The following is a 25,842-nucleotide window of genomic DNA, read 5'->3' on the forward strand; positions in this document are numbered from 1 at the left end:
GTAGTGTTCACTTGCCATGAATATAGAGTAAAATCTGATTTGCTCTTTCTTGATAACCTTAATGTAGTTAGGTATAATGTATGAATATGGAATAGAGTGCTTATGAATGAAGATGATGGGCTGGATGGACTGAGAGCTTCTCTAATTTCTTCTCCAGGCAATGTTTTTCAAAACTATTTCCAACTCTATTTATATATGTCACATACACTACAACTTCCTCTATTTGATAACTTTGGGTGAATTCTTGCTTACAGCAAGAATTTATAGAGTATGGTATTAACATCCTTCCTAGAATGTTCTGGGCATTTGAGATATTCTTAGTCTTGAAACGACCAATATAAGCTAGTGTCGTTAACTTTGACATTCATCAGAATTTGTGTGGGGATTATTTTAAAATGTAGTTAACTTAGAAACGTGTGTTATTTTGTCATGTTGCAAGTTTGATTTACATGAATAAGTATGTTAGTTCTTTTAAATGATACCTTGAGATCTTCCTCCAATATTTTCTTTTTTTCTTTTAGGTTATTTTTTGGGGGGACACCTGGGTGGCTCAGTTGGTTAAGCTCAGGTCATGATCTCACTGCTGGTGAGGTCAAGCCCCTCATCGGGCTCTCTGCTATCACTGCAGAGCCTACTTTGGATTCTCTGTTCCCCTCTCTTTCTGCTCCCCACCCCCTCCTCGCACATGTACGTGTACACACTTTCTCTCTCTTTCAAAAATAAATAAGCTTAAAAAAATTTCTTCTAAAAAATTAAAAAGTTTTTTTTTAGTTAAAAAATGGGCAGAAGACATGAACAGATATTTCACCAAAGAAGGCATCCAAATAGCCAACAGACACGTGAAGAGATGCTCAGCATCACTCATCATCAGGGAAATGCAAATCAAAACCACATGAGATATCACGTTCACCTATCAGAATGGGTAAAATAGAAAACCCGCGAAACAAGTGTTAGTAAGGATGTGGAGAAAAAGGAACCTTCTTGCACTATTGGCAGGAATGCCAACTGGTGCAGCCCCTGTGGAAAAGAGTATGGAGGTTCCTCAAAAAATTAAAAGTAGTCAATGTAAGCAAGGCCTTTCAATTCTTCCTGCTTTGCCCAGATCTGCTGGTTGTCTTCTCAGTATTAGATTATAGCTCAAATATCACCTCCTCAGAAATACCAGTCTTTAACTTGTCATGTAAAATATTCCCCTTTACTGTCACTTTCTGTAACAGACAACTCTTCATCCTTTTCATTTCTAACAATGCCCTGAGTTTTTTGACCCACTTTGCATAGCCACATGTTTCAGAGGATGGGGACTCCATCCCAACCAGTCTAAATCTTATGGTATTAGATCTTTATAAATGTAACCCAGTAATTTTCAACCAGGACAGAGTCCCATACACAGAGATGTTGATACCATTATTTTGAGGTTAAAAACCATTTTTTCTAAATCAGTTATGGTATTTTGAGTACATTTTAAGTGATCTGGCACAGGAATGGGCACAGACTGCAATTTGCTAAATGAAAAATGAAAGAAAAATTGCTTATGGGATTCTGAGAAACGCTCTTTGTCTTAAAAGGGGATGAGAGAAGATCTAAGTTCTCAACAATCAGCTGCATTTTATTGTGTAAGAATGTGAAGTACGGTACTATTGCAGCTTTCTTAGGCCTAGGAAGGTGAAAGCCTGAAGGATAAAAGCCAACATCAGGATGGCAGAGAAAAAAGACAGACAGAATCAGAATCTAAATGACATTGATGAGTTAGGTAATTCCCACACCACACCAACTGTAGGGGTTTTGTTTTCTTGTTTTTTGTTTGTTTGTTTTGTTTTTTAATGTGAGATAATAAATCCCGCTCTTACTTAAGCCATTTAAAGTTGGGCCTCGTATTTATTGCAGACCAAAGGAGCTTAATTGATATGTTTTCTAGTTCATTACACAGTCCAGTTGTCTTAGTGCAGGCAGTAAAATCTGGAATTACCTTGCTTGTTTGTGCATTTCTTTTTTTTTTTCTTTCTTTCCCTACATTTTAAGAAAAAGAACATTGTTTTATACTCATTTCTGACCCAAGGCCTAGAATGTTGTTTGGCACATTGAATGAGTATGTAAAATATATATGATGAATACATTCAATCTATCAAATTTATTTCCTAAATCTCTAAAGGTAAGCTTTTCTGTGCTCATTTACTATCACAGCTTTAGTTTATTAATTTTTTCCAGAATGCTTTAATACTCTCTATTAAAATATGTTTTCCTACAGTCATGCTTCACAAATTCATCTTCCACACTGCTGTTAGAGCAGAAAATATCTTACCTGCTTAAAATCTATCTGTGGTGCCCTATTAACTCCAGAGGCAAATTAATATTCTATTGCATGTATACATCAGGCCTCCACCTACTTATCTGGAGCTTGTCTGCCTCTAGTTTGTACTACAATCATAACTAAGATTTCAAATATCTTCCAACAAACCATATGTAGTAAGCAGAATTCTAAGATTGTTCATAAGATTTCTACTTCCCAGTGTCCACACTTTGTATAATACCTCCCTTTGAGTGTAGGTAGATCTAAATCAATCAGGCGAGCTCTTTTAAAAGAGGACGTGGAAGTAAGAGACAGAAGAATCTAGAGATAGACAAAGCTGCAGCAGATGCCCTCCTGGCCACAGGAGACTTCAGTCCCATAACCACAAGGAATTGAATTCAGCCAACAACCTGAATAAATTTGGAAGCAGACCCAAAACCCCAGAGAAGAACTCCATCCTAGCTGACATTTTTATTGCAACTTTGTGGGACACTAAACAGACAATTCAGCTAAGATATACCCAGAATTCTGACATACATAACTGTGAGATAATATATGGGTGTTGTTGTTTTTGTTTTGAGCTAAGTTTGTGGTAATATGTTTTGCAGTAGTAAAACACTAATACATCATACGTTCTCATTTCTCCTTACCTTTCATTCATTGTTCTCTTTAATTTCAGTTCATCTCTTCCTGATATTTATCCTTCCTTATTTATCCTTCAAGATCCAATTCATCCATTACTTCATTTAGAAATCCTTCCTCTGCAAAAGACCTTTCTCCCAATGCTCACTTCTTTTGCCATGCCTCGTTCTCCCCTTCCATGGTTTCTGTTGTTCTAACATTTCCTCTCTCGCATGTCTATTATATCAGAAAAATAGTGCTCTCATTTTGAACTGAAGCTATAACCTCCTCTCTTGGCAAAACCAATGCCATACTGGAACCAGGTTATCAGGAGTATCCTAATAAAAACACACCCCAGGTATGCTGAAGATACTTGATTGATTCAACAGCAATGCCTCAAGTTTTTGTGAGGGTGTGACAGCAGTGTTACTGTTACTCAGATTTCCCTCTACATTAACCGTCAGCAGACTAATGGACACAGAAGATGACTGAGTCCACATATGACTGAGTCCACAGATGACAATGGACATAGAAGAATGTAACAAAATTTTAGGAACTGACTTGTGTTTTACAAAGCATAATAATAACATCTGTATTGCCTTTGCCTCTTCTCTCTGAAATCATTCTAAAACAATGACAATTACAAGAAAGCATTAAGAAACACAGCTCCATCTTTGGTGAAACTAGAAACTATCTATAACCCTAAAAATACATGAAGAATGCCTACCAAATCCAGTAGCAATAATAATATGATCCAAGAAAACATTGAGAAAAGAAACTTACAGCTGTACCATCAGGTAATGCTGGCATAGAAAAGTCTCCAATGTAGGTGGTCACCTGAGGAATAAAATATCATTAACAATTGCATTTTTTATATGATAGGATGAGCTGTGGGAACTTCTCTAGACTTTGTTTATCATCACAGAGAAATAAAGAGATGTTTGAAGAAGAAAGCACACAAATATGGCAAAAGTACAGAAAGCAATCTGCCAGGGAGACCAGATAAAGGAAAGCCTTTCAACTGTAAGCAGCCCTGAGACTGCTGATTTATTTCAGTTGAAGAAGTAAACGCTAAATAACCACTCTCTGTTTCTGTATATTTCTATGTGTACACATGTGTTAGTGTAAATCATAATCACACACACACACACACACACACACGCACACACACACACACGAGACTCAAAACCTTGTGTCATAAGAATTTCTCCATAAGCCAGGAAGACATCCTGGTAATCTATAAACTTTTCACTCCTATAACACAGAAACCTACTACCAAGAGATGGTAGTATAGACAGAAGTCACCTTACTCACAGTTAATTTTAAAATATTCAATTAAGCATCCACAGATATTTCTACAAATTAAAAATTATGGAACAGACAAAAATTCAAGTGGCAAGTTAGGAAGACCTAAGCAGAATAATGTCACCTTGGAGAAAATACAAAAATTTGACCAAACTATATGGAAAATATACAATTTAAAGTAAGAGCTCAGAGCAGAGAAATAAGAGAATGAGGAAGACATTGGATACACACATACCTACAATATACAAACATACATACGTACACCTATTCATCTAAAGAGACAAGAATAAGAGGGGCGCCTGGGTGACTCAGTCGGTTGAGCATCTGACTTTGGCTCAGGTTGTGATCTCACAGTTCATGGGTTCGAGCCCTGTGTTGGGCTCTGTGCTGACAGCTCAGAGGCTGGAGCCTGCTTTGGATTCTGTGTCTCCCTCTCTCTATGCCCCTCCCCCACTCATGCTGTCTCTCTCTCTCTCTCTCTCTCTCTCTCTCTCAAAAATAAATAAACATTAAAAAATGTAAAGAGACAAGAATAAGAGAAAACAATCTTCACAGAAAACATCTAAGGGAAAGAAATTGACTCTGCTGGAAAGAAAGTGAAAAGTCAGACTGGGAAAATGGAGCAAAATGGAATTAAAAAGAGAATTAAAAGAATTACAGAGCACTGGTTGATAAATAAGAAACCCAAAGCCTATCATCATTATGTCACCAAAATAGATATAATTGGTATCCTTGAGTAATAAAACTGAAAGATTAAAATTTCAATGTATAATTCAAAGAGTTTGTATAACTTTAAGTATTGATAAGAAAAACGTTAATGCATATATTGAATGAGAAAACGATGTCTCAGGTGAAACTGCAGCAATGCCTATTATATTTCCTGAAGTTAGAAGTTAAAATATAATCCTTCAGGCTTTGAGGCAAAAGGATAAAGATGCCTAGAGTGGGTAAAGAACCGAAGGCCTCACAGATCCCCAGCTCTTTTTAATTTCTCAAGCAAAGAGGAACCTGAGTATTTTATACTCAGTCAAAATTTCATTCCTGATACACAATTTCAAACACCTAACAACATAGGGATATATTCTTCATGAGTTCTGGGGAAGAAATTTCTAGGTGACAAATTGACCAATATAGTAGTGAGTATAGAGAGAAAGGCAAATGATTGGCAATTTAATTGCAGGACTAAAATTAATCCAATTGTGGAAATTATAGTTACAAACAGACTACCATAAATCATTCCAAGATAGAGAACACCATTGCTATTATCAAACCAACACTATTATCAAAAGTAAGTGGGAGCAGGGCATCTGGGTGGCTCAGTTGGTTGAATGTCCGACTTCAGCTCAGGTCATGATCTCACAATTCATGGGTTTGAGCCCCACATCAGGCTCTTTGCTGTCAGTGCAGATCCCACTTTGAACCCTCTGTCCTCCTCTGTCTCTGTCCCCCCCCTCTTGAAAATAAATAAACATTTTTTAAAAAGTAAGTGAGAGATAAGGGAGAAAGAAGTATTATAACTATGATAATGTCTTCTGGTTTTATAGCTGAGTCAAAAGATGTTTTTGAATCTGAAAAAAATCAAGGAATGAATGTAATGTGTTAATCTTGTTTAAATGTTTATTTATTTATCTTGAGAGAGAGAGAGAGAGAGAGAGAGAGAGAGAGAGCATGAGCAGGGAAGGGGCAGAAAGAGAGAGAGGGAGAAAGAGAATATCAGGCAAGTTCCATGCCCAGTGCAGAGCCTGATGAGGGGCTCGATCTCACAGCCATGAGATCATGACCTGAACTGAAATCAAGAGTCAGATGCTCAACCAACTGAGCCACCCAGGACACTCTATTAAGGTAATTTTTTAAAAAATGTCTGGATGCCAAGGTAAAATCAAACAAGATGCTGTGAGATATGTTTAAAACTAAGTGATAGAGAAAGTAAAAGTCAAAAAATTTAAAAAAGCATCAAATAGAGCAACAATCAAAAAAAAAAAAAAATGGCCAGAGATATGTTGTTAATATGTTGATTCAAGGAAAATGCATCATAATAATAAGAATTTCAATTCAGGAAATTTTGTAGTCACATATAACAATGTATAAGTAAATATAACAACAAAATTCATGAAATAAAAACTGCAAGGAGATTTTCAGTAGCATTTTGGGAGTAGGATATTCTAATTAATTTATCTCTTTTGCTGGTGACATTTCAAGTAGATCAAAAATAAATACAGCTATAGCAGTCCAAAATTATGTAATATATAAAGTATATCCAATTGCTATATATATTCTGAAATACACCTCAGATATTTATAGAGAATCATTTTCCTAGGAAATTGAGGTTCCTAACCCAAGGTTTTCAGTAAATACCCAGAAATGTAGGCATGGGATGTTATCAATTATATGCACATGATAAGCAGAGATATTCAAATCATAGTCACCAGGAGTTTGAAGGATTCAGGAAATTATAAAATCCTACTTGGGAAGTTAGGGAGGAAATATTTCTGAAGGACCTCACAATGTCCTCACTTTGAGCAGGCAGTATTATAAGCAACCTGCTCTTCCAACAGAAGGTATTGCTTCATGTGGACATGAGTAGATGAATTGCCTCCTTTGTTGGGGTCTCTTAGTCAATCTGGTCACTTTCTCCTTATGAAATCTCTGCAATTATGTATCTTTTAATATAACTCCAAATAACTAAAAGAATTATTTATATCAACAGTTCAAAGATGATTGAATGAATATTAAGAAATCAATAACCACAATTTACTATAATATTAGAGAAAAGGTTTTATTCATTGATACTGAAAATTAATTTGATCAAAGGCTATGTTCATACTAGATAAGATTGCTAAAGGATGTACTTTCTTAATATGTTATATAGATGAAGGAAATTCTTCCTTATATGTGTATATTTTGCATGTGTATATGAGTGATATATATGTTATATGTAAACATTTGTAAGTGCATATATATGTGTGTCTTATATGAGATAAAAGAGAATTTGTATTAAAGTTGAGAATAAGGAAATTGTCTACCATCACTCGTATTTAATATTTTTATTAATGTAATAGTTACTGGTATTTACATGATAAAGAAATGAAGTATAAAAATTGGAATGGAGGAGACAAAGTTGAAATCATTTATAATGATGTAGCAGAATATCTACAAAAGTCAAAAGAACCACATAAAAAATTATCACAAGCGGTAAGAGATTTCAGTGAGGTGCTTGTGGGTAAATCAATATGCCAAAATAATACATCTATTATAATTATATATATTAATGTTATTATATATATTATTTTTGAGAGAGAGAGAGAGCATGAGTCGGGGAGGGGCAGAGAGAGAGGGAGACGCAGAAGCCAAAGCAGGCTCCAGGCTCCTAGCTGTCAGCACAGAGCCCGGCGCGGGGCTCAAGCTCACGAACTGTGAGATCATGCCCTGAGCTGAAGTTGGACACTCAACCTACTGAGCCACCCAGGCGCCCCTATAATTATATATATTGCATCCATAAAAAGTTTATTAGAAAGGATAATGAAGAAATGTTTTATTTACAGTAGTCACACAATCATACCTGTGAATAATCTAAACAAGAAATGTAGCAGCTTTTTGTGAAGAGATATTCATAATGTTATTAAAGGATCCAAAATGAAACTTGAATTATTAGAAAGGAATGTCTTCTTGTTGGATAGAGAGACTTAATATTAGAAGAATCTCAGGGCACCTGGGTGGCTCAGTCAGTTAAACATTTGACTCTTGATTTTGGCTCAGGTCATGATCTCACAGTTCATGGGATCCAGCCCCAAGTTGGGTTCTGTGCTGACAGCACAGAGCCTGCTTGGCATTCTCTCTTCTCTTTCTGTCTCAAAATAAATAAATAAACATTTAAAAAATATTTATCTTTTAAAAAAGAAGAAGAATTTCAACAAATCCTAAATCGATATGCAAGGATGATTCCTGTAGTATACCAACAGGAAATGTTTCATTAGTGCTAGAAACACTGATTCTAAAATTCATGTGGATAAACAAATGTTAAAAATTAGCTAAGAAATTTTTGAAAAGTAAGAGTAACCAGGTGAACTTTAATACCTAACAATACTCAAGTATATTATGAAACATTATAAATCTTAATATAGTAGTGATTCATAAATAGAATACTAACAAGAAAGAGTCCAGGTATAAATACAAATATGTATGGGGATTTAGTACATCATAAAAATGGCATTTTTTTTTATCAGTGGAGAAAATGTAGATTAATAATGGTGCTGGGGCAATTGGTCAGGCACATTAAAAAATAAATTTGTACAGCAACCTCATTTTTTATCATCAATTTTGTTGAAGCAAATTTTCAGTTGAAGCAAATAATTAAATTAGGAATATGGAAGACGGGGAGAAGGAAGAGAGGAAGAGAAAGAAAAACACTATAAAATTATTAGAAGAAAATTTGGTTTTCTTTTTTTTATATTTTAACAAGAATTTTGAGATGGAAAAGATCTCTGTAAATATTATATAAAAAACACAAGAACTGAGACAAATATTATATAAAAAACAAAAGATCTCTGTAAATATTATATAAAAAACACAAAAACCTGCCTCATTATAATTGTTAGGATTGAGAACTAAGACCACGTGTGTCAACATGAATTTACCTGTTCCATGAAAGTCTCACTCAAGAAGATAAGACTAAAAACCGATAAATAACTTCACTGTTTGCTGTTGGAAATTCTTGCAAATCAGTTCATCTGGGCAAGCAGTTTACTCGCCTAGATGAACACCTTATTTAGTCAGGCAATAGTTTGCTCACCAAGACCTGCTTCACCATTCTCTTGCTTTGCTGTATACCACTTTAAACTTGGCCCAGTTCCGACCACTTCACCTCCTTGAAAAACATGCCTTAAGTCATTTGAGCGTAGACCCAAAACACCTTCTGAATATCATTTCCTGACCTCCTCCTTTTGAGATACCACTAAGGATTCGCAAGGTAGTGTTTTCCTTTTCTATAGTAAGCTTATTAAATTCAGCTTTGTTTGATCAGGAAGTTTTTCTGCTATTCCATTGTAGATAGTAGAAGATCCAAAGCCATTTATTTTTTTTATTTTTTTTTAATGTTTTTATTTGATTTTTGAGAGAGACAGACAGACAGAGTGTGAGCAGGGGAAGGGCAGAGAGAGAGGGAGACACAGAATTCAAAGCAGGCTCCAGGCTCCGAGCTATCAGCACAGAGCCCGACACAGAGCTCGAACTCATGAATGGTGAGATCGTGACCTGAGCCAACGTCAGACGCTTAACCAACCAAGCCACCCAGGCACCCCTATTACAATTTTTTTTTTAATTTTTTTTTTCAACGTTTATTTATTTTTGGGACAGAGAGAGACAGAGCATGAACGGGGGAGGGGCAGAGAGAGAGAGGGAGACACAGAATCGGAAACAGGCTCCAGGCTCTGAGCCATCAGCCCAGAGCCCGACGCGGGGCTCGAACTCCCGGACCGCGAGATCGTGACCTGGCTGAAGTCGGACGCTTAACCTACTGCGCCACCCAGGCGCCCCCCCATTACAATTTTAAATGTACATTGGCTTTGACTAAGGAATTCTGCTTCCAGGAATCTATCTTCCAAATGTATTCCCATAAGTGCAAAAAAAAAAAAAAAAAAAAAAAAATATATATATATATATATATATATATATATATATATATAGGTTATTTCTGGAAATAACAAAGGATTAAACCTTTAAAATATCCATTATATGGTATAATAAAAAGTGACATATTTGAAAGCAGCTATTGTAAATATGCACTAATAAAGACTTGTACTAATGCCCAAGTTATGTTAAATTAAAAAAAATATTGCACAGGAGTATGATTTTTATGCTATGACTTTAACAAGAAAGCATATAAATATGGTATTCAAAAGATCTCTGTAAAAGCTGTTGCTACTGAAATTGATTAAATGGTTTAGAGGCAGCAGTACCTTCCACTGCAAACTCTTTTGAACTCTTTGTCTGGAAATATGCATTTATTATTAACCCTGCCTTCATCCCAATGAAATTGAGAAAGGGAGCTTGTGTCACTACAAATTGTAAGGCACTGGAACTTTGAGTAGTATCACCTCAGAACCTTAATGGAATATGATACACTTAAAGGGGGATAAGAGATCCTTTTTCTTCTTCTGCATGGTGGACAGTGGGCACAGGCACAGTGAGTGTGTAGAGAAGGGAGGCTCCTCCTACCTAGGGCATTCACAGGAGGGTGTCAGTACCCAGATGGAGACTAATGGACTAATATGGCTGGACGCACTGGTAGCTTTAGGTAGGGAGCCAAAAACTTATCAGTGGATAACACAAAAGAGATCTCAGCAGGAAAATCGTAGAAAGGTGAATTCACCTTGATGCTATCAACACTGTTTACAAGCATGTGTGGAATCCCTCTATAACCTTACCTCTGGGTAACTCCGGCAATTGGGGAAGACTTGGCAGGAAACTGGAAGTTTCGCAGAAGCAAGTTGAAGTATGGTATTAATGCTTATGCTACTTGAGTATTAGTGTGTGGTCAGGGCATAGAGGATCATGGTAAGACACATAGAATAACAAATTATAATTACTTTATAGTAGCTTTTAGCAATAAAAAATGTATGTCAGAATTACCCAGGAGCTCATGTTTGGGGCCAAGTCCTCAGATATTAAGGTATTTTAATACAATTAATAAAACATGGCTCCTACAGGCAAAAGAAACACAAGATAAATTAAGCATATTATTTGCTCAGGACTGAGTTCCACACAAGTATTTCTGAATAGCTCCCCTTCACTGAGGAAGGAATGGCTACTAGTGGGAGCGATAGGAAAAAAACAGATGGCATTTAAATATTTCATCAGTTCCCCACTCCTTCCTATTTACTCAACTTTATTTTACTTTTATCTTCACTATTCCACCAACCCCAATGCTCCTTGCTTCAGTCAGACTATTCTTCTGAGTCCTTGTTCAAAGTCATTATGCCCTAGGAGCGTGGCTGCCCAGAGCCGCTGGAGCCCTTCTCCCCAGGAAGTGCCGTTTGCTGAAGGCCCAGAATAAGCAGCTGGAAGAGTGTCTTCAAAGCTGCCCAGCACCAAAGGAACAGCACGTTCCTCCACTGCCTTCGTGGTCCCTTTGCACCTCAAGTCTGAATAATGTTAGGGCTTAAAACAAACAGTACCTTAGGAGGATTATTAGTTTGGAAAATCAAACAATAACCAACTTGAAATTAATTAATTCCCTATCAGTTAAACACTACATTAAGTTTGAAGTATAACGCAAAGAATTGGATGGAGTAACAGTTTCAGCCTATAGTTAGTTTTGTTTTTCTAAATTACTTTAGCATTTATTGCCTTTACCCCTCTTGAAATGAAAGACAAACAAGTGCTTTTGATTTTTTGTTACTTTGTATCTGCTCAATATGTGTTTGTGACTTATTTCAAATGCCAGTTTTCTGTGGAAACCTGAAAACCTTTTGAAATAACAAGATTAAAATTTTCTATTAAATTTCTAAAATGCCTTAATTTCTATTAATAACAAGATTAAATTTTTTTCTACTAAAATGCTTTTATGCAGGAAGTAGAAGGAGAATAATACAGTAAAACTTTGGTTTGTGAGCATAATTCATTCTGGAAACATGCTTATAATCCAAAGCACTCATATATCAAAGCAAATTTCAAGAACCATTGGTTCAGTTGTGATCATGTGACATTTGGCATCACATATTATTCATATCGTAAGACATCACCCATTTTTCAAGTTAAACTTAATTAGAAATGTTTGCTCATCTTGTGGAACACTCACATAACAAATTACTCTCAATCCAAGGTTTTACTGTACATCTTACTGATAAATTCTGATCTAATCAATGATTTATGAAGTGGTCTCCATTCATTGTAGACACTACATTAACTGTGGATCTATGTCCTGATTTGAAGCACAAATCCCTTGAAATGGGCTGAATTGTGTCCCTGAGAATTCATCACCTGGACCCTCAGAGCTTGACCTTTTTTGGAAATGAGAAGGCCTTGTGAAGACCTACTGGCAGGAAGTCCATGTGAACATGGAGGCACAGATTGGAGGGAGATGTATATAAGGCAGGGAATACAAGCAACCACGACATTCAAGGACAGAGGTATGAGATAGTTTCTGTCTCACAGTCTTCAGAAAAAAACAACCCTGTCAACACCTCAAATTCAGACTTCTAGCGTCCAGAATTGTGAGAGAATAAATTTCTGTTGTAAGTGACCTGATTGTGGTACTTTGTTACAGCAGCCCTGAGAAACTAATACAGATTTTGGTACTATGGAGCTAGGTGCTGCTGTAACAAAATACCTAAAACTGTGGAAGTGGCTTTAGATTTGGGTAATGGAGCTTCGTAGAAAAAGCCCACATTGTCTTGAGGGCAATGGTACAAGTATGGATGTTAAAAGTGATTCTGGTGAAGGCACAGATGAAAGTGGACAGAACGGTAAAGAAAGTTTCTATTATCTTAGAGAATACATGAACAGAATGCTGGTAGAAATATGAATGTTGCAGGTGATTTAGTGAGTTTTCAGAAACAAATGAGAAGCATGTCAGTGGATAATGAAGGGAAGGTGATTCTTGATTCTTATTATCAAGTGGCAGAAAGCTTCGTTGAATTGTATCCTAGTGTTGGGTGGAAAGTAGAACTGGTGAACAATGACCTTGGATACTTAGCTGAGATTTCTAAGCAAAATATGGAAAGTGTGGCTTCATGTCTTCTCACTGTATACTGTACAATGCAAGAGGATAGAGGTAAATTGAGAACCTATGAAGCAAAAAGGAACCAGAACCTGATTTGGAAAATCCTCAGCCTTTTAATATTGTAAAAAATGTGAAGTATTCACTGCAGAGAACTCTAAGACTGTGGCTGAACAACTCTCTGGTGAAGAAATTAGTTATGTGACTCATGGAGCCAATGGAATATCTCAGGAGAAGCCAGGAATAGAGACAGGATTATCCAGAAAGAACCTGTGTAAAATTATCCTAACGGTGTGGATCCTCCTGGTGTACATGGAAGACTGACAACATTTTTGAGATTTTATTTTTACCAATAGAAACACTAACAATGAACTCAGAGGGACAAAAATAGGATGAAATTAAGGAAGAATGACTCTGAGCAGAGGCCATGACTAGTGGGAGACCTTCACTGCCACAGAGAGCAAAGCATCCAGCCACAGATCATTATTCTCAGGCCTTAAAACCTAATGGAACTTGCCCTATTAAGTTGTGACCTTGTTTTGGACCCATGAGAACTTTATTCCTTCCATCTTCTCCCTTTCAGAATGAGAATGTCTGTTATATGCTTGTCCCACCATTGGATTTTGGAAGCAGACAACTTTTCTTCAGTTTTACATGCCCACAACTAGAAAGGAATTTTGCCCTAGAATAGATCATACCCAGCATTTCAACCATACTTATACAGATTATTTAAATGGGATTTGGAACTTTTTGAGCTGATGTAGTGTTTATATAAGAATGGGCTAATAATTTCAGGGATGCTATGGTGGTATCAATGTCTTACGTGTGGAATAGATATGAATTTGTGGGCTGTGGGGGGGGGAGACAGAGGGCACACTGTATGTGGTTGAGTAATTTCCACCTCCAAGATTCATGTCTACATGAAACCTAAGAATGTGGCCACATTTGGAAATACGATTTTTGCAGATATAATTGGTTAACAAAATGAGGCCATATAGGATTAGAGTAGGCCCTAAATCCAGTGAGTGGAGTACTTGCAAGAACATGTTGTGAAGACAGAGGCAGAATTTGGAGCAGTACATCTAGAAACCAAGGAACACCATCGATTGCCAGTAACCACCAGAAGCTGGAAGAGAAGCATGAGACAGTTTCTCCATCAGTACTTTTAGAAGGAATCAACCTTACCAAGAGTTGAATTCACACTTCTAGCATCCAGAGCTGTGAGAGAATAAATTTCTGTTGTCTTAAGCCATCTAGTCTGTGATACTTGGTAATGACATCCCCAGGAAGCTATTGTTCCCTCTCAAAGAGAATATGCCATATATGCACTTTTTATATTCAACTTAATTTTATTGTAATGCTAAAATTTTTGCCGCTGCTGACTACTATTATTGAAAGCAACTAACATTTACTGAACATTTCTGAATTTCCATTAATAATCCTCACAACTACTGAAACAGGCATTATTATCCCTAGTTTACAGATTTGGATATTCTAATCTGTATTAGGGGGAGGGATCTTACAGTAATAAGCAGAAAAGTCAGTATTTAAATTCATATCTGTTTAAGTCCACTGTTTATAGTCTACTTATTAATTTATAAAAAGAAAAAAATGAATTATTCTAACATATAACAAGATTTTAACTCACACTGAGCAAAGAAAAGAGCACTCATCCTTTATCAGTGTCCAATCTATATGTATTTAATTTTCTTCTCCGACCCTGCAAGATGTTGCCCAATGTGTCATCAATCAGGATGAGCTTACAAATTCATTTAGAAGGGCAAGCACATTCAAGTGTGCCATATAGTCAATTCTTTTTTCAATGAGAGTTCTCTCTGACAACCACAAAGCTTTTATATTTAAGCAAGCCTAATGACAAGACCATTACTTCAAGTATTGACCAGAACTTGCAAACAGAAGAGCAATGGGGAAGTTCTCCTAAAGCTGTTATTCCAAAATGGGAGCAGGTGAATAAGTGCATTACTCTCTTTTAAGTAGAATTTGCCTTTTGCTCTATATTAGTTCATATTTGTGAACTCTAATGAGACTGATTTATAGCAAAGTTATTCCTACCTTTTAAAAGGTGCATCTGTTCTAGTGATGGTACCAACAATAATGCTGTGACGTTCATTAAAAGTAAAATAAGAGTGTTTGGGTTGAGAAGAAACATTGTGTGGCTCACCTCCAGTTTAAGCTGCCTCCAGCACTGGAATTCAGACCTGCTGGATATGTCAGGGGGACAGAGGACTGGAGAGACTTCTGAGGGAGAATTTATTTTAAGGAGTGATGAGGACACCCAAAATAGGGCTCCTCTATTAACAAAACTTTAGCTCTAAGATGGGAGATGTATTAGTTTGCTGACACTGCCATAACCAAGTAACAGACTCGGTGGCTTACCCGACAGTAATTCTCAAAGTTTTGGTGGCTGAAAATGTGAGATCAGTATGCTGGCAAGGTTACTTTCTTCTAAGGCCTCTCTCCTTGACTTGTAAATGGCCATATTCTCCCTTTGTCTTCACATGTTGTTCTGACTGTGTGCAACTGTGTCCAGATTTCCTCTTCCTATAAGGACATCCATCATTTTAGAATAGAGCCCACCCTAGTGACCTCGTTTTACCTTGAGCCTCTTTAAAGGCTTAAACCTCTTAAACAGTCACATCCGAAGTACTTGGGGTTAGAACTTCAACATATAAATTTTGGGGAGATCCAAGCATAATAGGAGAGATGATTCTAAGTACACTATTGTACTTGTCAAAAAATTAGTCCCTGACCCAGATGCCCATGGATTTATGTGTAATTCCTTTGGAGGTTTGAGAGATGCAGACTATGAGGCACTACAATAACTCTGTGGTAAAACAGAATAGTAAGAGTGAATGAAGCATTTTTCACTTCTGCATTGACCATAGTGCCTGTGGAGAATGCACTGGGCTCAGAATGTTAGAGATACTGAAGGAATAAAAAATTTTGCCTGACTGTAGCAAGACTTTGCTTTCAACTTTTGCTCCTCTACCTATTGCTAAACCCAGTGATTTGATGGTAGCTGTTAAACTGGATTCAGTCCTGTGGTCCCTACACGTTTTATGATTAACACAACTTCAATTTATTCATACTTTTCAAGAATTTGGACAGTATAGGGCACCCCGGGTGGTTCAGTCGGTTCAGTGGCCTACTCTTGATTTCAGCTCACGTCGTGATCTCATGGTCCTGAGATTGAGCCCCTCTTCTGGTTCTGCACTGGGCATAGAGGCTGCTTAAGATTCTCTCTCTATTTCTTTCCCTCTTTTCTTCCCCCACTCACATGTGCTCTCTCTCTCTCTCTCTCTCTCTCTCTCTCTCAAAATAAATAAACTTTAAATAAAAGAAAAAAGAAAAAGGTTCTGTCTCTCTCCTCTGCCCCTCCCCCACTCACACTCACTCTCTCTCTTTCTCTCTCTCTCTCTCTCTCTCTGCCTGCCCCCCCCCCAGATAATTTGGACAGTGGAAATTATCTTTAAAAAATGGATTTTGCCTAGCTATCCTCAAATATTCTTATAAAGTACTTAAGCATCTTGCTATCCACAAAAGTCATGGCTGTTTCCATGTTTCTATATTTCAGTAAAATGCTTGAGCTAATGACTCTTTTTTTTCTTCTTCCACAAAGAACCACATTGGCTCTCTGAGGTATCCATTTCAGCAGGGATAAGTTTCTGGCAGAGGAAGAAGCAACAATAATGCCCAGCAGAAGTGCCAGCAGCAGCAGTAGACATTGGTAAAAGGGATGCCAATGTCTGATGGAGACGGTTCAGCCATGGGGAACAGAGTGTAAGTCAAAGCGTCTTCCTACAGTTTTCAAACAGAGTGGTCTTGACAGCAGACATCCCTGGGAGAAGCTGAATATGGAGATGAAAAAGAGGGCAGAATCCATGTGGCTGGTTACAGGCTTTATCTATGAGTATATAAAGCAGCCTTTGGGAATATAGGATGTTTTAGGGTACTTTAACAGGGACTGAAGTTTCACTGATAACAAAATGAGGGGACAGGTGTATAAATGGGCTATTATGATGTGACCTAGGACAACAACTTTGTATGATTACTCTGGATGATGCTTTCTAGAGTTGTGTTGTAGGGGGATTATTCTGCAGAATTCTACATTGTACCATAGTCTACATTCATACTGTATTCTACAGATATGGTTCTGCCTGGAACAGCGCAACTGCTCATGTACATGAAATATAAACCAATTTTGAGTCCTAATTTGGGTTGCCTTTAATAAATACCTTAGATGTACTTATTAATTTTTCTGGTTTACAATGCATTTTCACATATATAATTACATTTTTATCTTTTTAGCCTCACAAACTCTACTAGGTAAGCATTATATAATTCATATCCATTGGGAAATTGAAGAGTTATTTTGCTATTTCTACCATAATATATTGCAATAGCACAATTTCTAGCATATAGAAAGTGCTCAATAAATATTTGATAACCAGGCATAATATAAATTCATGCATAATATAAACCTATGAAAAATATATGTTCAAATAGAGATTTAATTATGATAAAATAGATGTTTTACATCTTAATGGATATGATAACTGTATTCATGGTCATCCACACAAGTAAGAAGACTAGAGAGCATCTGTGTTTTTTAATTTCATGAAGATAAAAAAGATCCCCAAGATTTCCAAATTGCACCATACTCAATTGCAAATAAATGATATTGTACTTTATTTTCTTCTAGTAGGACTGACACAGGGGACCAAATTAGAAAATAGCTTTCCCATATTTTTCTTTTTTTTTAATGTTTATTTATTTTGAGAGAGAGAGAGCATGTGCGTGTGGGTGGGGGAGGAGCAGAGAGAGGGAGAGAGAGAATCCCAAGTAGGCTCCGCACTCTTAGTGCAAAGCCAGATTCCAGGGCTTGACCTTACAAATCATGAGGTCATGACCTGAGCCAGAATCAAGAGTTGGATGCTTAACTGACTGAAGCCATGCAGGTGCCCCTAGCTTTCTCATTTTAAGATGAAAATCCATTCATTCATTCAACAAATATGTATTGAACATTTGCTATGTGTCAAGTGTTGTTCTTGATGCTGATGAATTGTCATTGGAAAAAAGATCCCTGTACTTAGAGACTTTAGATTCTGTATTTAATTACTTCCTCTTAGGGTTTGCATTATAGTGATTTCACTTTGGAAATCATCATGTAGTTACTTATATAATTTTATAGTTAGAGATAATACATGATTCATACTTGTCTTCTTGCACATGACAGAATTCCAACTCAAAGTGACTCTAAAGAAAAAAAAAATTATTGGGTACATGGCTGAATACATGAACTCATGTTGAATCAAGAGGTCTCTGGCTTCCCCAGTATTTACTATATTTTTGCTTGCATTGGCCTTGTTTGCTAGAAACTTAGCTACACAGGGGCTTCTAGACCTACAGGCTTACATTCAACCAGATTGGTAATTCAAGGGAAGAGAACATCTCTATTCTAACGAAAGTCCCAGAAATTACTATTGCCAGTCATAGTTGGTTTCTATGTCCGTTCATGAATAAATCACTCCCATTGAGGCAATGGCTTCATCTCTTGCCAATGGAGGGACTTGTCTCATCTGAACAACTTAAACTCTTAATAGATTGAAAACAAAATGGTGTTTTTTTGTTTTTGTTTTTTTTTACATTTTATTTATTTATTTATTTATTTATTTATTTATTTATTTATTTCTTATTTATTTATTTATTTTTTATTTTTTAAAATTTATATCCAAATTAACATATAGTGCAACAATGATTTCAGGAGTAGATTCCTTAATGCCCCTTACCCATTTAGCCCATCCCCCTTCCCACAACCCCTCCAGTAACCCTCAGTTTGTTTTCCATATTTATCAGTCTCTTCTGTTTTGTCCCCCTCCCTGTTTTTATATTATTTTTGTTTCCCTTCCATTATGTTCATCTGTTTTGTCTCTTAAAGTCCTCATATGAATGAACTCATATGATTTTTGTCTTTCTCTGACTAATTTCACTTAGCAAAATACCCTCCAGTTCCATCCACATAGTTGCAAATGTCAAGATTTCATTATTTTTGATTGACGAGTAATACTCCATTGTATATATATACCACATCTTCTTTATCCATTCATCCATAAATGGACATTTGGGCTCTTTCCATACTTTGGCTATTGTTGATAGTGCTGCTATTAACATGGAGTGCTTGTGTCCCTTCGAAACACCACACCTGTATCCCGTGGATAAATGCCTAGTAGTGCAATTGCTGGGCCATAGGGTAGTTCTACTTTTAGTGTTTTGAGGAACCTCCATACTGTTTTCCAGAGTGGCTGCACCAGCTTGCATTCCCACCAACAATGCAAAAAAGATCCTCTTTCTCCGCATCCTCGCCAACATCTGTTGTTGCCTGAGTTGTTAATGTTAGCCATTCTGACAGGTGTAAGGTGGTATCTCATTATGGTTTTTTGTATTTCCCTGATGATGAGTGATGTTGAGCATTTTTTCATGTGTCAGTTGGCCATCTGGATGTCTTCTTTGGAGAAGTGTCTATTCATGTCTTTTGCCCATTTTTTCACTGGACTATTTGTTTTTCGGGTGTTGAGTTTGATAAGTTCTTCATAGATTTTAGATACTAACTCTTTACCTGATATGTCATTTGCAAATATCTTCTCCCATTCTGTCAGTTACCTTTTAGTTTTGCTGATTGTTTCCTTCGCTGTGCAGAAGTTATTTTGATGAAGTCACAGTAGTTCATTTTTGCTTTTGTTTCCCTTGCCTCCAGAGATGTGTTGAGTAAGAAGTTGCTGTAGCCAAGATCAAAGAGGTTTTTGCCTGCTTTCTCCTCGAGAACTGTGATGGCTTCCTGTCTTACATTGCGGTCTTTCATCCATGTTGAGTTTATTTTTGTGTCTGCTGTAAGAAAGTGGTCCAGCATGTCGCTGTCCAGTTTTCCCAGCACCACTTGCTGAAGAGACTGTCTTTATTCCATTAGATATTCTTTCCTGCTTTGTCAAAGATTGACATTTCTGGGTTCTCTATTCTTTTCCATTGATCTGAGTGTCTGTTCTTGTGCCAGTACCACTCTGTCTTGATGATTACAGCTTTGTACTATAGCTTGAAGTCCGGGATTGTGATGCCTCCTGCTTTGGTTTTCTTTTTCAAGATCGATTTGGCTGTTTGGGGTCTTTTCTGGTTCCATACAAATTTTAGGATTATTTATTCTAGCTCTGTGAAGGATGCTGGTGTTACTTTGATAGGGATTGCATTGAATATGTAGATTGCTTTGGGTAGTATTGACATTTTCACAATATTCTTCCTATCCAGGAACATGGAATCGTTTTCCATTTTTTGTGGCTTCTTCAATTTCTTTCATAAGCTTTCTATAATTTTCAGTGTATAGATTTTTCACCTCTTTGGTTAGATTTATTCCTAGGTATTTTATATTTTTTTGTGTGCAACTATAAATGGGCTCGATTCCTTGATTTCTCTTTCTGTCGCTTCATTGTTGGTGTATAGGAATGCAACCAATTTCTGTGCATTTATTTTATATCCTGCAACTTTGCTGAATTCATGAATCAATTCTCGCAGTTTTTTGGTGGAATATTTGGGTTTTCCATATAAAGTATCATGTCATCTGCAAAGAGTGAAAGTTTGATTTCCTCCTGGCCGATTTGGATGCCTTTTATTTCTTTGTGTTGTCTGATTGCAGAGGCTAAGACTTCCAATACCATGTTGAATAACAGTGGTGAGAGTGGACATCCCTGTCTTGTTCCTGACCTTTGGGGGAAAGCTCTCATTTTTTCCCCATTGAGGATGATATTAGTGTTGGGTCGGTCAATATGGCTTTTACGATCTTGAGATATCCTCCTTCTATCCCTACTTTCTTGAGGGTTTTTTCAAGAAAGGATGCTCTATTTTGTCAAATGCTTTCTCTGCATATTTTGAAAAGATCACATGGTTCTTGTCTTTTCTTTTATTGATGTGATGAATCACGTTAATTGTTTTGTGGATATTGAACCAGTCCTGCATCCCAGGTATAAATCCCACTTGGTCATGGTGAATATTTTTTTTAATATATTGTTGGATCCAGTTGGCTAATATCTTGTAGAAGATTTTTGCATCCATGTTCATCAGGGCAATTGGTATAAAGTTCTCCTTTTTTTTTTTTTAATTTTTTTTTTTAACGTTTTATTTTATTTTTGAGACAGAGACAGAGCATGAACGGGGGAGGGTCAGAGAGAGAGGGAGACACAGAATCGGAAGCAGGCTCCAGGCTCTGAGCCATCAGCCCAGAGCCCAACGCGGGGCTCGAACTCACCGACCGTGAGATCGTGACCTGAGCCGAAGTCGGACGCTCAACCAACTGAGCCACCCAGGCGCCCCCATAATATTTTCTTATTATTGTTTTTATTTCTGTTGTTTTGGTTGTGATCTCTCCTTTCATTCTTGATTTTATTTACTTGGGTCCTTTCCTTTTTCTTCTTGATCAAACTGGTAGTGGTTTATCTATTTTGTTAATTCTTTCAAAGAACCAGCTTCTGGTTTCATTGATCTGTTCTGTTTGTTTTGTTTTGTTTTGTTTTGTTTTGTTTTGTTTCTTAGTTTCGATAGCATTAGTTTCTGCTCTAATCTTTATTATTTCCTGTCTCCTGCTTGTTTTGGGTTTTATTTGTTTATTTGTTCTTTTTCCAGCATCTTAAGGCGTAAGGTTAGGTTGTGTATCTCAGGTCTTTCTTCCTTCTTTAGGAAGGCCTGGATTGCTATATACTTTCCTCTTATGACTGCCTTTGCTGCGTCCCAGAGGTTTTGGGTTGTGGTGGTATCATTTTCATTGACTTCCATATACTTTTTAATTTCCTCTTTAACTTTGGTAGGATGTTCTTCAGTCTCCAAGTATTTGTTACCTTTCTAAATTTTTTCTTGTGGTTGATTTCAAGTTTCATAGCATTGTGGTCTGAAAATATGCACAGTATTATCTCGGTCTTTTTGTACTTACTTAGGGCTGATTTGTGTCCCAGTATGTGGTCTATTCTGGAGAACATTCCATGTGCACTGGAGAAGAATGTATATTCTGCTGCTTTAGGATGAAATGTTCTGAATATATCTGTTAAGTCCATCTGGTCCAGGGTGTCATTCAAAGCCATTGTTTCCTTGTTGATTTTTTGATTAGATGATCTGTCCATTGCTGTGAGTGTGGTGTTTAAGTATCCTACTATTACAGTATTAGTATCAATGAGTTACTTTATGTTTGTGATTAATTGATTTATATATTTGGGTGCCATCATATTTGGCACATAAATGTTTACAATTGTTAGTTCTTCTTGGTGGATAGACCCCTTGATTATGATATAATGCCCTTCTGCATCTCTTGATACAGTCTTTATTTTAAAGTCCAGACACACACACACAAAAATCAAATAGATGATGCTAGACCCTAGGTGTGTTTTTGTCTGGGTGTTGAAAGTGGTTTGACAGACTAGAGAAAAAAAAGAGGGGGGGAGAGAAAACAAAAGAAAAAAAAAAGGAAATCGTTTGAGAAGTTGAAAAAAATGAATACACTGAAGTAGACCAAAATGAGATGGTGGGCGTAAAATACAATTTGAAAAAATATACACAAAGGTAATGAACATAGTAGAAAAAAATCAAGACAAATATTTTTAATAAAAATTAAAAATAAAAATGAATTTTTTTCTGTATTCAAGAAAAAGAAATGAAAAAGAGAAAAAAGATTTAAAAAAAGAAAAAAAGTAAATCATTTGAAAATTTGAAAAACTGAATACACTGTAGTAGACTATAATAAAAATGATGGAAGCAAAATAGAATTTGAAAAAATTTACATAAATGCAAAAAATATAGTAAAAAAAGAAAATTATTTTTAATAGAAATTGAAAGTAAAAATGAAGTTTTTCTCTTCCTGCATTCAAGGAAAAGAAAAGAAATGAAAAAGAGAAAAAAGAAAAAGAAAGCAAAGAAAAAGGAATCATTTGAAAATTTGAAAAAGTGAATACACTGAAGTAGTCAAAAATAAAATGATGGAAGTAAAATACAATTTGTAAAAATTTACACAAAAGTAAAATATATAGTAATAAAAATTAAAGAAAAATATTTTTAATAAAAATTGAAACTAAAAATGATTTTTTTTTATCTTTCTGTATTAGAGAAAAAGAAGTGTAAAAGAGAAAAATAAAAGAAAGAAAATTGAATAGATGAACCTGCTAACAGATTGAAGTAGGACTGAAATTACGTTTTCCCCTAGAAGTCAGTCTATGTAGCACTTTATAGTCCATATACTGAGCAGGCGGTGAGACTTGTGTTCTTGAAGAGCGAAGTTGGCCCAGTTGGGCGGGGCTCAGTGTAACAACTCCGACCTCCACTAGATGGCGCTGCTAGCCTACTGGGGTGGATTATTGTTGTGCTCGTAGGTGCATATGAGCATGAGAAGGAAGGGTGAAAATGGCACCCTCCAGCTACCCAGTCTGTTCTCCTGGATCAACAATGGCGTACTGGTCCTCTGTTCAGGTTTCATCCACTCCCCGCTTTTTCACTCTCCGTGACCAGGCCCCAGGCAGTACCTCTGTCCCGAGTTTTGTCTCAGATGCGGCTGTTTTCCCCGGCCCCTTACTTCTGAAGGACTGCAGCTTTGACCTCTTCAGCCCCTTTGCGGGAGGGTCTCACCAAGCAATGGCTGAATGCTGGCTGCACCCAGGAATGCTGGATCCTGCTGCTGCCGGTGCCCTGAGACTGCGCCCAGGTGCCAGCCCGCCCAAGAAAAAGTTCGCGAGACAGTGTAGCAGCAGCTTTTCAGGGATTATGGAAAGTCACAACACACATCTGGCACGAGGCTTCACCCTTAAAGACCTTGTTCCAGCACCAGCGAATGTGGCCGTTTTCCGGGGTCTGCTGGGACCCAGGTGGCTTCAACAGTCTCTACCAAATGTCCTTCCAGCAGCGGAACCGCTTTTCCCCATGTGGCCCGAGAACCTCCCGGACCCCACTCTGTTCCTGGGGATTCGCCCTTCCCACCAGAGCACCACCAGGTATGGCGCTGCGGAGTTGCAGCCTCTGCGCTCCCCTTGTTTATAGTCTTAATGGAACTTAAACCCTCTCCTTTCTCCTTTCTCCCTTTTTAGTTTAGTCCCTGCGGCTGTTTCCAATTTTCCACTTTCTCTCCAGCTGCCTTTGGGAAGGGTGCTTTTCCCGTATTCACCCTCCCTCCCCAGTCTCTGTCCTTTCTCCGCCCGCAAAGCACCTCCCTTCCTGTGCCTTCTCCCCAAGTTCACCTCTCTGTGCCGTGTACCTGCTGAATTCTGTGGTTCAGGTTGTGCAGATTGTTGTGTTAAGGATGTGTTGTGTTAAGGTGTGTAGGATGGTTTAATGTTGGTCTGGCTGTATTTCATGGACGCGAGACACAAAAAAACTTCCATGCTGTTCTGCCGTCTTCTAAACCTTTTTTCACAAAATGGTGTTTTGTTACCAAAAAAGTGGAATTTAATGATATAACTGACTTTTTACAGTGAAAATAAGTGACTTTGGAAACAAAGCCAAGTTGTGTCTTAGATTTCTGAGTCCTAGGCCAGAATTTTTCAATTGTACTTCACTGTCAGTTTTTATTATGGAGAGTAAATAAGATCATGAGCTTAATTGTTCTTTGAAAAAGTAATAATGTGCTGAATAAATAGCTATTATACATGATCCCTAGGCAATAATCTTGAAAGTTCCAGATGTCCTGATTTAATTTGTACATTTAAAGTGTATTCGATCTGAGTGACTGTATTAGTAAAGTTATTTGGAAAATATGCTATAATTAGTGGGTTTGTTATTCAATAGGCCTTGATAATGACTACTCAGAGATTATAATAATCTTCTGGACTAACACATGAAAAGTTATCTCTAAAGTAAAGACTGAGAAGTGTTTGGGCAATGTTTCCACTCCAGTAGGGCTCCTGGGTTCTCCCATAAGGTTCTTGAAAATGGTTTTTTACTTACTCCCTTCACTCAACTCCTTCCAGGCTGAGTACTATCGAACTTCACCACGATGAACTCCTTGGCCTGGTGGCTCTCTTCTCTATTCTCTGACCTACTTTTCTCGTAGGGGAAAGTATTCCTCTTTTATTGCTTGCCTGGGAAGAACCACATATCTTATCTTTTCTAAAAATATATTTTCTTCTTCTTATCTGGCAAGAGACACTTATGGCCTATTAAATCCAGATTTGGAAACATTATAAACCTAAAACCAGTTCTGCTTTCCTTTAGGAGAAGGGAAAGCTTAATAAAAATTTCTGCACAAGTGTGAAGAAATTTTATGGTCCATTCTTTTAACAGAGCAAAGCAAAGAAATATACAGTTGTGTCATATTAAGATAGTTTGAATCATTTATTATAAAGGCCACAGCTCAGGAATATAGGCACACTAAAATTTAAGTAATGGACTTAGATTGGTTGCTTCCCCAACACCTAAATTCACATCAATGGGGCATCTCTACAATAATAAATGGTTAAAATTGAAAGAATTGCATTTCTTAGACCTTATTTAAGAAGTCACTGGAGAAACCCAAAGACAATAGGGGAGACAAACACAAATACATCAAAGGAAATTGTAGTCTCCAACACAGCTACAACAAACAATAAACACAGCCTACTGTCTAGCCAGATAAATACAACCTCCCATCCAAAGCCTATTTACCTCAGTAAAAGGCTACCTGAAACGTCATGCCAAGATTTAAACAAAAAAATTATAAAGCATACTAAAAGGCAAAAAAAGAAAAAAAAAACAGTTTTAAGATACAGAACGGTATTAGAATTCCATATATGGCAAAGATTTTGAAATTATTACCTCTGGAATTTAAAATAACTATGATTAACATGCTAAGCTCTCTAATGGAAAAAGTGGACAGTCTGTAAGAACAGATGGATAACATAAG

At 36.9% G+C, this 25,842-nt stretch overlaps 1 protein-coding gene across 6 annotated transcripts in view; it reads left to right on the plus strand.

The window, feature by feature from the left end:
* Positions 1–25,842, plus strand: part of LOC112849965 (uncharacterized) — a 566,245-nt gene that overhangs the window by 316,018 nt on the left and 224,385 nt on the right. For 4 of the 6 annotated variants that reach the window (XR_015255792.1, XR_015255791.1, XR_015255788.1 and 1 more), the window contains exons 5-6: positions 12,143–12,339; positions 16,570–17,162. Coding sequence is in view for 1 of the 6 variants with exons in the window: in XM_086720240.1 (XP_086576366.1) it covers positions 16,570–16,588 (19 nt within the window). In the remaining 5 variants the exon portion in view is untranslated. Of the gene's footprint in view, positions 1–12,142; positions 12,340–16,569; positions 17,163–25,842 lie in introns of those variants that run through there. The other 2 variants (XR_015255789.1, XM_086720240.1) reach the window with 2 other exon arrangements.

The sequence above is a fragment of the Puma concolor genome, chromosome C2, assembly GCF_028749965.1.
Source record: "Puma concolor isolate L17-30 chromosome C2, mPumCon1.1.hap2, whole genome shotgun sequence".
Lineage (NCBI taxonomy): Eukaryota > Metazoa > Chordata > Mammalia > Carnivora > Felidae > Puma > Puma concolor.